Raw genomic sequence first — 11,959 nt, forward strand, 5'->3', positions numbered from 1 at the left:
CCAGGGCTGTTCTGGGATAAAAATGCCTGGGCCCAGTTGTTTTTTCTTCTTTCCTCCCTACTGCTAGCATTTGCTAAAAAGTGGGCGGGCCCAGTTGTTTTTTCTTCTTTCCTTCCCTGGCAAGCAGTTGCTACAAAGTAGGTATTGTTTTGGGCATCTAAATATTCACAGTCATCCCCAGAGAAAAATATTTTTAGTCCTCGTTTCGTGGACGTGATAAATGAGGCTCAGAGAAGTTAAGTGATTGGCTAAAGGCCACACAGCCTTTAGCTTGAAACTTGCTGTGTTCTCTCTGTGCCGGTCCTGTAAGAGCTGCCCTGTCCCACTGGGCCACAAATGCCAGAGAGCCTCCCTGTGAGCTGTCCTAACATGGGCTTACCTAACCTCCTCTCTCTTCAAATCTGGTACTTTCTCTCTGCCTCTAAATGGATCTGGCCCCCTGCTCCCTGCCCCCTCCTAAACAGCTTCCTCAGAGTCCCTTCCTGTGAGTGCCACCTGAGCATCTGAACCTGTGCTGGGTTCACCAGGGCCCCACCCTTAAAGTTACCTCCATGACCCATTGCTCCAGACTTCTCACATCCAGGGGTCCCCTCACCCCTGTCACTGTTCCTCACTGCTCCCCAGGGCTTACCACTTTCTTCTAGGTTCTTCATTTAAATGGGTCTCCAGCGTGGTCTGTCCTACTTCAAAATTCCTCCCACCCCCAGGTGCAGCCACTCACTTCTAACCCACCTGAGTAGAGCCACACTGAGCCTGAGGCAGAAGCCATCATTGTTTGTCCCCTTTAACCTCTCAACAGTTCCCAGGCAGGACCCTAGGAGGAGGTGCTCTGGCCCCTGACCCCCTTCCCGGTTCCTCTCTAGCCTCTAGCGCTGCCTGGGGCCCTGTTTGTCATCGTCAGCTCCTGGGACACGTCTCTAAGCCTCATGGTATGTCAGCGAGTCATCTTTTCTCCGCCTACTTTCTCAGGCGCCTCTGACTGCACACATCAGGAGACTATTTCACAGCTCTGCTCCTCTAGTGACTGTGAACCCACACAAGCCAGGGGGCCCCTCCCGCCACACCACCCAGCATTCAGCAGGGCCCCTGCCGCCACACCACCCAGCATCCAGCACCCACCAGGGCCCCTCCAGCCACACCACCACACCACCCAGCATCCAGCACCCAGCATCCAGCAGGGCCCCTCCCACCACACCACCCAGCATCCAGCAGGGTGGCTGACATTCCTGGGTGACTGACATTGATTCCTCCATGTTGGCCACATGCAGAAGCAAGTCCCTCATGTCCAGCCCTACATCCTGACAGGATGTGACAGGAACAAACAACACATTGCAAGTTCTGGGGTGCGGGGAAGAGCCTAGTATCGGAAGAGCAGAAAGGCAGAATCCTGGAAAGCAGGGTGAGGGGACCCCTGGGTATGAGAAGTTTGAGGCAATGAGTCAAGTTCCCTTAGCAAACAAAGGAAAGAGTCTACAAGGTGAGAGTGGTTTGAAGATGCTCCAGATGGGAAGTGGGACATGCATTCTGGCTCTGTTCAGAACAAGCAGGGTGAAGGGCAACAAAAGATAGGCCCATGCAGAAGGCTAAATACATAGATCCTGGGATGAGGCCAACCGCGACTAACGCAGGACCGAGCTTCGGGCAGGCGGGGCGGGGCTGGCTGGAGCCAAGGTGCTTACTTTTGAATTCATTCCTTATGACCAACCTAGTTTCCCTTCTTCCCAGTTCTTTCTCCTATGACTCCTCAACCAAATCTTAGCCCCAGTCATAACTCCACCAGCCCCAGCTGGGAGCGGGCTGGCCACCTGGAGCCCTGGGATAGGTTTTATCAGACCATCTAACCACCTACACCGCCACCCGCCAGAAACCCTTGGCTCTCAGAGATGAACCCAGTCATCCATCCCATCTGCGAGCTACAACTGCAGGCGTGAATCACATCCCAAAGGAATAAAAGCTCCTTAGGGTGAGGATGAAGGTTTTTCCCCTTCACCCTTAGCTCTCACACAGCATTTTCTCTGATGCAGCCAGCACAGGTCAAGGACACTCTGGGTAGCAGGGGCTGGAGGGACAGAGGGAAGATGGCGGGCTGGGAAGAGAGGGAAAAATCAAGAGGCGGGACAGGTACCTTGGTCTGAGGAGATACATTCCCACAGCCGTTCTCCAGCCTGCAGAGAAGAGTAAGAGAGAGCCACTGAGGACCCTGGCGGGCAGGACGCTCTCAGGGCCAGTGGCCACAGTGGTCTGGATCCCATCTTGCCCTCCCCAGAGGTTCCAAGGGATGTGAGAAGGAGTGTACACAGGGCAGGGGCAAGGTTCGCTTAAGACCCGGATCAGCTTCTGTGGTTTCCAGAGGCCAGAGCGAAGGAGGGGCAAGTTTCCTGGGATTTGAATGAGCTCTTGCCCTTGAACCCCAGCTGCCTCCACAGATGTCTGGGGAAGCAAGATAAACTCAAAGGAGTTGATCGATGGGCAGGGCCAGTGGACATTGGTGCCACGGTCCTCGGTAATGGGCCAAAAGGGAGACATAAGCACGCAAGGACATTCAATGTATAGAATGAGCAAATGAATGGCCGTAGCCCATGTGGGAACAGAAGAGCGGCTGCTAGAAACACCTCCCGGGCTGAGACAGGCTGCCTAGTCTGGAGACCTGGATGCGCCAGGGCCAACAGCTCAGCCTTTGCGGCACAAGAAGGGTGAATGAGTTTCGGTCACTGGTCACCTGTGGTGTCGCCGTCTCTCTGGATAATGTTCCCTCAGCGAGTTGCTAAGCCGGGCGTCTCTGCTCACCAGGTCTGAGAGTTTCTGGGAAGGGCCAAGAATCAGCCCCCTGGGACGGCTCCAGCTGTACCTTCCTGGGTCAGCCCAGCCAGCCCAGCTATACTCCCAGGTACCTGGAGGAAGCTGGTGGCCACGGGATCTGAGTGGAGCATGGGGCTGTACAGGGCCACCCACCGGCCGACCAGCCGCAGGATCTGCTGCCTCTTGTTGCAGATGTAGGTGCTGCGTTCCTGCTCGCTACCTCCAGCAGGGTCTGCCGGCTCCACATGGAAGGTGGACAGCAGTCAAGGGAACCACGACAAGCCACTGAAGCCACCTACTTACTGTGCAGGGCCTGACTGGGTCAGGCCTGCCCAGGGCGCCAGGGAGGGGTCACAGCAGCCATTTTGATAGGGATTCCTTCCCTCACCTCCACACACCCTCCCATCCCCTACCCACATCATCCTGGGGCTGGAAGGATATTGGTGCAGGAGGGCGGTGAAGAGCTGGGTGCTGGGCATGAAGACACTGTGGGTCAGCAGGAAGTCACTGAGGAACGTCTCTGTTGGGCAGGGTTAGGGGTGCAGAGGGATTTCAGCCCAAGTGCTTACCTAGATACATGTCCACCCAGAAAGCATGCCTCCTAAGTCAGCACGAGCAAGAGAGACGGTGCCCAGCCCAGTGACAGTTCTCTCCACCCAAGCGAAGAGCACTTCCTGCCTACTGCCGGTATGGACCTATCTAGAGCCTGCCGAGGTCAGGCTGCAGTGACCTCCTGATGACTCATAGGACAGGGAGAGCGTCTTCTGACGCTACCTGTTGGATCATGAGCACTGGAATCCGGTCTCATAGCCTCTAACAGGAGTTCTAGGATTTTCTCTGGGGTGCCAGACATCACCGTATACCTAGGGGTAAAACAGTCCATCGATAGCATGTGACCTAAGGACATTACCCTCTCTGCACACAGACATCAGTAATTGGTCACATCGTGCCTTCTGATTGGCCAGCCCTATTCCATCTTGGAGAGGGGGCATTGATAACATCCTCTGAGTCCCTCAGTGCCTCCCAGCACGTACCAGGACCCCCAGATGGCCGAAGGGCATCCATATGGCATGGAGTCAGAGCAAGGCTTGGAAGGGGGAGAGGAATACTGGGTAGGGCAGTATGGGGCTGTGTGGGGAGAGACATGATAGGCTTGTTACCGGTTCCTGCCTGGGGTCGGGGGGCGGGAAGGGCCAGAACCCTGAGAGGTTCTCTCCAGAACCAGCACCACTTTGCCGTGTTCTTCCAGTCTCATGGTTTTTGCTTCCACATCCTGGAGAAGGAGCCACACCCACGCTCGACACCCTAGGCTGCCCTTCAGCCCCAGAGCCTCCACAGACCCAGCCCCCTCAATCCACGCCCCTCACTAGTCCCTGGTCTCTCACACCAAACTGGGAGTGTCCACTCCCAGCCAGATCCCAAGTTGCCTAACAAATTCTTCCAGGCGGCAGTGCCTCTGCCCTGATTCCCTACCATGTCCTCACTACCCCTCCCCAACCTCCACCCTATGGCACCTTGATGATGCGGTTGAAGTCCTGCTTGTCCACACGCAGAAAATGACAATTATTTTCTCGAAGGATGATGGTGGCTGCCCGAGGTGCATCGTTCACCAGAGCCAGCTGTCCAAAGTCATCTCCCTCATGCAAGGTGGTCACCAGCCCCTGAAGCCAGGACTCAATCACAGCCTGTCCCTACCCACAGCCCTTGCTGGGAGGGACAGACTCAGCCACATGTGTGGGATCGGCAGCCTTGGGGCAATCAAAAGGAGTGTCCACAAGGACATGAAGCAAATAGCGTTGCCATCTATCCCAGTGGCCTGGAGGGAGGGCTTACCTTGCCATGGGTCACCACATTGACAGATCCCTTCCAGATAATGTACCACGAGGTACCCTTGTCCCCCTGGCTGAACACTGACAGAAACACCAATCAGATTTGTCCTCTCCCATCACCCACCACTGCCCTATGGCTCCAGATGTGGTGGCCAACCCAACTTACACACAGTCCCTGCCTTGCTGTGCGGCTCAAAGAGCAAAACAGCAGCTAGTTCCCGCTTCACCTAGGGGTGGAGGGAAGAGGTCAGTAGAGGCAGCCTTGGGGAAAGAGAGACAAGCTGAGGGTCAGGGTATAGCCAAAGACAGTGCCGGAGCATAGAGCTGTGGTCAGGCCGCTTGTCCCTGGGATGTGGCAGAGACAAAGTAAGGGAACGGAATGGACAACAGTTAGACTGAGGGCTGGTGGTAAGAAACTAGGTGGAGAGTCTGGGGAGATGGCTCAGTGATTCAGAGCACCGGCTACTCTTCCAGAGGACCTGGGTTTGATTCCCAGCATCCAGATGACAGCTCACAACCATCTGAAATGTCAGATCCAGGGTATCCAGTGCCCTGCTCTAGATTCCATGAGCACCAGGCATGCATATTGTACACAAACATATCCATATACATAAAATAATAAGGTAATTTTAAAAATTGTAAATTAAAAAAGGAGACCTTAGGTGGAAATCGTCAAGCCATAGACAAAGGGGAGGGAAGTGCCCTCCTCCCTCCGCCCACCCCAATCTACCAGTAGGAAGAGGTCTAGCTAAAGGGCAAGCCTGTTGTGTGTACTGACTGAGTTAGAAAGGTGGGCCACCGCCTTGATATGCAATAGCTCCTCGAAGATGAGGTCCAGTTCTTCATCCGTACGCTGACCTGGGCTGCAGAAGCAGAGGAAGCTCTGAGAACTGTAGATCAGAGCCAGGGAGGCACCACCCCACCCGCCCGCTGGGGCCTGGGGCCAGATGGCTACTCCACAACTATCAGTCAAGCCAACAGTTATCAATAGCAGGCTTTGTGGGTGAGCCCCAGGTATGGGCACTGTGCTAAGCACCTTTTGTGGATCATTTCATTCCACCCTCACAAGGACGTGAGCACCATGATCCTCACTTGACAGAAGAGGAAGAAAGCTGGCTGGAGGGGCCCAAGTCACCCAGTGAGTAGCTAGCTGGTTGGGCTAGAATTTGAACTCTGACCTCTTTTGGTCCAAAATCCATATCCTCTGTCAGTGGGGGAGGATCTTTGGATCCCTCAGGTATAGAAGGAGAAACGGTCTGGGATGTGGAGGGTGAGCCTCTACTGACTAGGTCCTCCCCCCCACCCAATGAATCAGAGAAGTCTGAATTGAAGGCCATATGGGAATGGGAGCAGAGGGTGGGGTTCTCCACTCACGGCTTCCGGAGTGCCACAGAGAGTAGGGCATCAGGCCCTCGCTGCGACAGGAGGGCCATCGCTTCAACAAGCTCCTCTTCCACGTCGTGAGTTCCTGCAGGCTCGGGCTCCGGTCCAGGAAACCTGTAGAATTGGGCATCTCGGTCCTGGAAGGTCCAGTCATGTTTTACTAGGGAGCCAAGGCACGGCAGAGAAAAGAAAATCAGGCCAGGTATTGATTGGACTTAACTCTAACATTATCAGAATGCCTTAATTTGTCAGTTTTCAACCTGTGTGCCGAGACCCTTTGGGGATCGCAAATCAGATATTTACATTATGATTCGTAACAGTGACAGCATTACAGTTTGAAGTAGCAATAAAATAATTTTATGGCTGGGGGTCACAAGAAACTGATTAAGGGGTTGAGGCATAAGGGAGGTGGTGAGCCACTGCCTTACCTCCCCACAGCTCCCAATAGTCCACTCCCCAGGTCAGCCCTCCCGACCCCCACCCAGTCTTGGTGTCCAATCAGAGCTCAGCTCACCATGGCAAAGGGCACCCTCATCCAGCAACACCTGGCAGATGCCCACGGCTTGGCTCCGTGAGTGAACTCCAAGCCCTAGAGCCAAGATCCCATCTACAAGCTCCCGGCCAGAGCAGCACTGCCTGCAGGGAATGGAAGGGGGCCAGAGAATCAAAGAGGGAGGGATCGGAACTCTCCAAAGGCACCATCCATCCAAGTCCAAGAGTAGCTCTTCTCCTTCCCTCCCCCCGCCCACGCCCCTGCCCACGTGACGCAGGGCTGGGCCCAGATGCCTGCCAAAGAGAAGGGTAGAGGAGACAGCAGGCAGGACCCCCCAACTCACCACTCACCGATAGAGTCGCAGATGGTATTTTCTGTCTCGGATGAGGGTAGGGTACGTGGCCAAGAGATGATGATGTAAGAGCTTCCCTGCCTTGTGCACATGCTCTGTGGTGGCCTGGGACGAAGTGGGGGCGGGGGGAGGCACCACAAACTGAGGCCCTGAACACCGCCGCCCCCTGTAGCCCTTAGCCCCCTTCCGCTCTGCCTTCCTCAGTTCATACCTGCTCCAGGCTCACTCTGAAATCCAGGGAGCCCTCGCTGTTGGTAAGTGGTGTCTGAGGACAATAGAGAGGTTTGCAGATCAGTGAGAGGCCTTCAGACTCACGGAGTGGGGACCTCTCCCTGCCCCTCTTAGAGGACACCTTTTCCCACGCCAGTGTGCTGCAGGTGAGAGTCCCAAGATCCCTAATTCTGCGCACCCAGGGTCCACACATATTCAGGCTGCTAGGCAAACAGGCCCCGTGTGTGGCTGGCCAGGATGGAGCTAGAGGAAGTTGGATACAAGATTCACGAGAGGCCAGGGCAGGAACATCTTAAGAGGCCTGGGAACACCAATTCCTAGCTGGGTCCTCAGGCTCAGCTCTGTGCCAAACCACAGGGCCCTCTCTCTGTAGGGCCATGGCTCTGGAGCCAGGCTCTGAACTAATGGTGTTACCCTGAAGAACATCTCTAGGTACAAAATCTCTAAAGTGTAAATAAGAGAAACTCTCGAGCCTTCCAAGGGCCCCCCACGACTCGGCCCAGATTGCATGTTTAACCACTGCCTGGTGTACGGTCCTGCATAAGTTAGCTTTTACTATCTAGAGAGGCACAGGTGTGGCTGTGGCCGACAGCCTTGCTTCTTTTTAGCAGATCCGGCGAGCCACAGCCCTGTAAGGGTGGGAAAGGCCTTGGCAGCCCATAACTGGCTTACCATAGAAACACTGTCTAACGATGCTCTTGGTAACAATGTTGCCACCAGGGATTCCACGGTAAATGTGCCCTGCATATCAGCCATGAGGGTCCCTCACAGCCCTCTTGTCCAACCCTCTGAAAATGGAGAATCTGTGACCAGCTCTGGGCAGGCTGCTCGGTTTTTTTACAAGTCCTCCCAAGGCATCCTTTCCAGCTCACAGAGCATATCCACCTTCCTGACACCACCGCATCCTAGGTGTGGTAGGCAGAGATGATGTGTTCCCTATGACTTTCAGGGAAACAGGTCTCGATGTGAATTCAAGGGCCCAGCATAATGGAACCACGCATGCGCAGGACTGTCAGCCAGCTGGGGGTGAACTGGAGCTCCCATCCAAGGTGGTCTCGTTTCTGCCCATTCTACCCACCACATCTCCCTACACTCAAGGACCTGGAGAAGTGTTGGCTGGGGCTCTGGGATCCAAGTCCTTTCCCTGGGACTGGCAGGTCCTAAGCACAGGCATTTTTTCACTATACCCAAGCACAGACCCGAGGTCTGACATTAGTGCCTAACCCAGCATGGGTTGGAAGTCACTAGGTGTCCCAAGGGTATCCCTGCCCGGGTCACGAGCCCAGGCCAGTGCCAGATACACAGCCCTAGAGACTTAAGGACAGGAAATGAGGAGGAGGAGGAGCCAGGAAGGGAGGAAGAGCAGGAATGTATCCAGCCAGGCCCTGTGTTGGAACAAACAGTGCCCAAGCACTAAAGACTTCTTGTTATTTGTGTCAAATGCCCAAGTCTCCCTAGTTCCTGTCCCAGCTCCCTTTGGTGCCCACAGCTCAGGCTCTAGCTGGGCTCTGTTACTATTGTTGTTAGATTTATTTGTGTGTGTGCTGGTGCGGCCCCCCTCCCATGCTCCTAGAAGATAGACAAGGGTCAGATTCCCTGGAACTGGAGTTACAGGTAGCTATGACACTGTTGCTGGCTTGCTGGGGGTCACACTCAGGCCTTCTGCCAATTCCACAAATGTCCTTCTCCACAGAGCCATCTCTTCAGTCACTTTTTTTTTTTTTTGGAGGCAAGTTCTCCAAATGTATCTAAGGATAACCTTGAACTTCTGATCACTACCCAGGGCTCATGCGTGTTAAGTGAGCACACTAGCGAGATCTAGCCCACCCTTCCTGGAATTATCCTGACCTGGGAGGCCACATGACCAAACTGGTCACTTCCTGCCCTACCCCAAGGGATGGGCACAGGAGTCTAAGAACATAGCTTGAGAATGCAAGCATAAGGCATTTTACTCTGCTAAAGAAAGCCAAGGCCCACAAAGACAACTTCACAGCTGAGGGTTACATAGTTGCTCAGAAAGGCAAGCCCCTAGGTGCTGCCTCCTGTGAAGCAGGTGTTTGGATTCTATTTCTAAGCCAGAGAAAAAGGTTACATAACCCACCCTAACAGGTGGTAAATAGCACTCACACCGGAACTGTCTGACTCCACAGCCAAGGCTTCCAGCCCGGCCGCTTCTCATGAGTTCAACCCTGTCCTCACTTTTTCACTGCAGGCCACAGCCACAGAAAGAGCAGGGCCACTCTGCCCTCAGGAACATTCTACAGGCAGAGCAAGGGACAAGACTGTGACCACAGCCCTCTGTGTCCTTGTCATGATCCTCTGGATGGGAACCTTGGGAACAGGCAGGGAGAGGACTGCTAATGAGCAGCAGTGGGCATGAGTGTGGCCTCCAGAGGCCTGTGTTCAAATGCTGGTTTCTGAATGGCAGCCAGGGTGTGTAACCTTATGCTGATTTAAGCTCTCTGTAGACAAGCTTCTTGTTATGAAGGGGATTGGTAATAATAATACCTACTCCTGAGAGTTATTATCATATCATTTAAATAGGTTAATAATCTGAAGCCCATGGAATGGTGCCTGCCACAGTTAACTGCTTGGCAAATGCTAATGCAATAACTGTGCTTTTTTTTTTTTTTTTGGTTTGGTTTTTGGAGACAGGGTTTCTCTGTGTAGCCCTGGCTGTCCTGGAACTCACTCTGTAGACCAGGCTGGCCTCGAACTCAGAGATCCACCTGCCTCTACCTCCCAAGTGCTGGGATTAAAGGCGTGCACCGCCACACCCCACCACTTTCTTATTTCTTATGTGTACCTACTGCCTTGACATACGAGCTACAGCTGGCCCTGGACTTGGACTCATGACCCTGAGGATCATTTTGAGGTCCTCAGTTGGCTCAGCCTTCACCTACCAACTCTTCTTAGCCTGAGACAGGAAGGAGCCCAGGTAAAAGATGTGCTGGCATTAGCCAGATGGCCAGCCCCACCCTCCTTCCCCGTCACTGTCAGAGCTTGGCTGGAGGAAGAGTTAGGGAGAGTGCCTGGACCCACCAGACCAGTTCCTTTGGTCATGGCTAAGGTCCTATGCCAGGTTGTGCATGGAGCCGGGACACAGAGGGGGTCGGAGGTATTCTGCAGGTAGATCTTAGGTACAAAACCCAGCTCAGCCACTCAGCAGTTGCATGGCCCTTCACCAGCTGCTCGACATCTCTGTGCCTCCCTTTCCACATCTGTAAGATGAAACCATAAGGACCAATCCCACTAGGCTGCTGTGAGCATATTTAATCTGACAAAGATGAAGTTGTCATAGGGCACAGGACACAAGTACTGTGACTCTTAGCCACTATCATCATTTGGATGGATTTGTTTTGAAAATAGAGCCACTCCCCCGCTGCAAATTGTCCAGTCTTGCTTGAGCCTGTGGGACCCACCCAAGGTCACCCCGAGCTTTCTCTCCCTCCCACATAGAGTACAAGCCCTCATCTCTCCCACATCTTTTTCAAAGCTGCTTTTCACCCCATTGCCATGCCGCCTTAGCCACCACAGTCAGAAAGTCCTATCTATAACTGGCTGTGAGCCCCCCCCCCCGCACCCCCCTCCCCGCTTTCATTCTCTCTTATCCTGGTCTCTGATGAGCTAACTCTCCTTTAGACGGTGAACCCACTATTCCCTGCTCTTTCTAAAGAGGAAGATGTAGCCTGAGCAGCCCAGGCCTACCTTCCTGGGCTCCAGGCTGACCTTCTTCACCCCAGGCATGCACACGCCCTGCTGGCACTTGCTCCCTTCACAGGAACACTTCACGAACCAAAAGAGCCACTAGGTGCAGCCCCCAAGGGTGCTGCAGAGCCTCGTAAGCACAGGCACAAAAGGCTGGACCTACCTCACTCCACCCACAGTGATGGACATGGTAAACAGTGGTCTCTAGCCCTAAAAGCCAAGCACTAGTTATTGCTAGAAACCCCATACCCGGCAGAGGAGGGCCTTGCTTCCAGACCTCTGACCCCGTATGCTCCAGCAGTCCCCGCCTCTATGTTTCCAGCCTTCCCACACAATCTGGCCCTTCCTTTCTGAGGTCTTAGGGGGAGAAAGAGACTTCTCCACCCTCTCCAACTTCAAAACCCAAGAGATTCCCCAGTGACCTCATTGTCCTGGTAACTGACCTTCTCCTACCCCCTACCTAGCTTCTCCAAGCTGGGAAGGGGACAGGAAATGCACAAATAATTATAGCCTGAAAGAGAGGGCGGGTTCCAGCTAACTAGATCCCAGCAGGAACTACTGCACTGACCCACAGCCTGAGTAGGGATGTGGGGTAGGACCCTAACCCTAACCCTGAGCCTCCCCGCCCCCACTCCTGCTCCTACTAGAAAGACCCAGGGAGAGAGGGGCTAGCAGGGACTCCAGTGCCAAGGGTCTCCTCCTCTAGACCCACTTGGGGCTTTCTCAACTCAGTCTCCTCTATTAGAAATGGAAATAGTGTTTGGACAGGATAGGAAAAGGAAACAATCAGTGGTGAGACATATATTTTATATATAATATATATACACATACACACACACACACACACACACACACACACACACACATATAAAACTCAAAAAGACTTTGCTCCTGAGAGATGATCCTATCCAGGATTGTCACTCATTCCTGTTTTCTCTCCACTCTCTACTCAGTACCCTGTGCCCCCTACACACCACAGGCATGCACGCGCGCGTGCACACACACACACACACACACACACACACACACACACACACACACGGCACACAGACAAGGCTGTAGAGCCACCGGGTAGTTGGGAAGAGGAGGATTCCTGGAACCTGGCTCCTGCCTTCCCCGTCCCTAGCCCCTGTCCTTCTCCCTGGCTGCCTTCCCTGTCCCTAG

General features: G+C 54.0%; 1 protein-coding gene across 2 annotated transcripts in view; it reads right to left on the reverse strand.

Annotated features, from left to right (window-relative positions):
• The window catches only part of Rapgef3 (Rap guanine nucleotide exchange factor 3), a 22,655-nt gene that overhangs the window by 8,850 nt on the left and 1,846 nt on the right, over positions 1-11,959 (reverse strand). For both annotated transcript variants that reach the window (XM_031354078.1, XM_031354082.1), the window contains exons 3-16: positions 7,068-7,121; positions 6,855-6,961; positions 6,526-6,647; positions 6,003-6,171; positions 5,407-5,491; positions 4,795-4,855; positions 4,633-4,709; positions 4,314-4,460; positions 3,960-4,072; positions 3,574-3,662; positions 3,241-3,319; positions 2,892-3,051; positions 2,720-2,802; positions 2,126-2,165 (exon numbers count right to left, since the gene is read on the reverse strand). In XM_031354078.1, the coding sequence (XP_031209938.1) occupies positions 2,126-2,165; positions 2,720-2,802; positions 2,892-3,051; positions 3,241-3,319; positions 3,574-3,662; positions 3,960-4,072; positions 4,314-4,460; positions 4,633-4,709; positions 4,795-4,855; positions 5,407-5,491; positions 6,003-6,171; positions 6,526-6,647; positions 6,855-6,961; positions 7,068-7,121 (1,386 nt within the window). The remainder of the gene's footprint in view (positions 1-2,125; positions 2,166-2,719; positions 2,803-2,891; positions 3,052-3,240; positions 3,320-3,573; positions 3,663-3,959; positions 4,073-4,313; positions 4,461-4,632; positions 4,710-4,794; positions 4,856-5,406; positions 5,492-6,002; positions 6,172-6,525; positions 6,648-6,854; positions 6,962-7,067; positions 7,122-11,959) is intronic.

This window comes from Mastomys coucha, unplaced genomic scaffold (assembly GCF_008632895.1).
Source record: "Mastomys coucha isolate ucsf_1 unplaced genomic scaffold, UCSF_Mcou_1 pScaffold11, whole genome shotgun sequence".
NCBI classification, from domain to species: domain Eukaryota; kingdom Metazoa; phylum Chordata; class Mammalia; order Rodentia; family Muridae; genus Mastomys; species Mastomys coucha.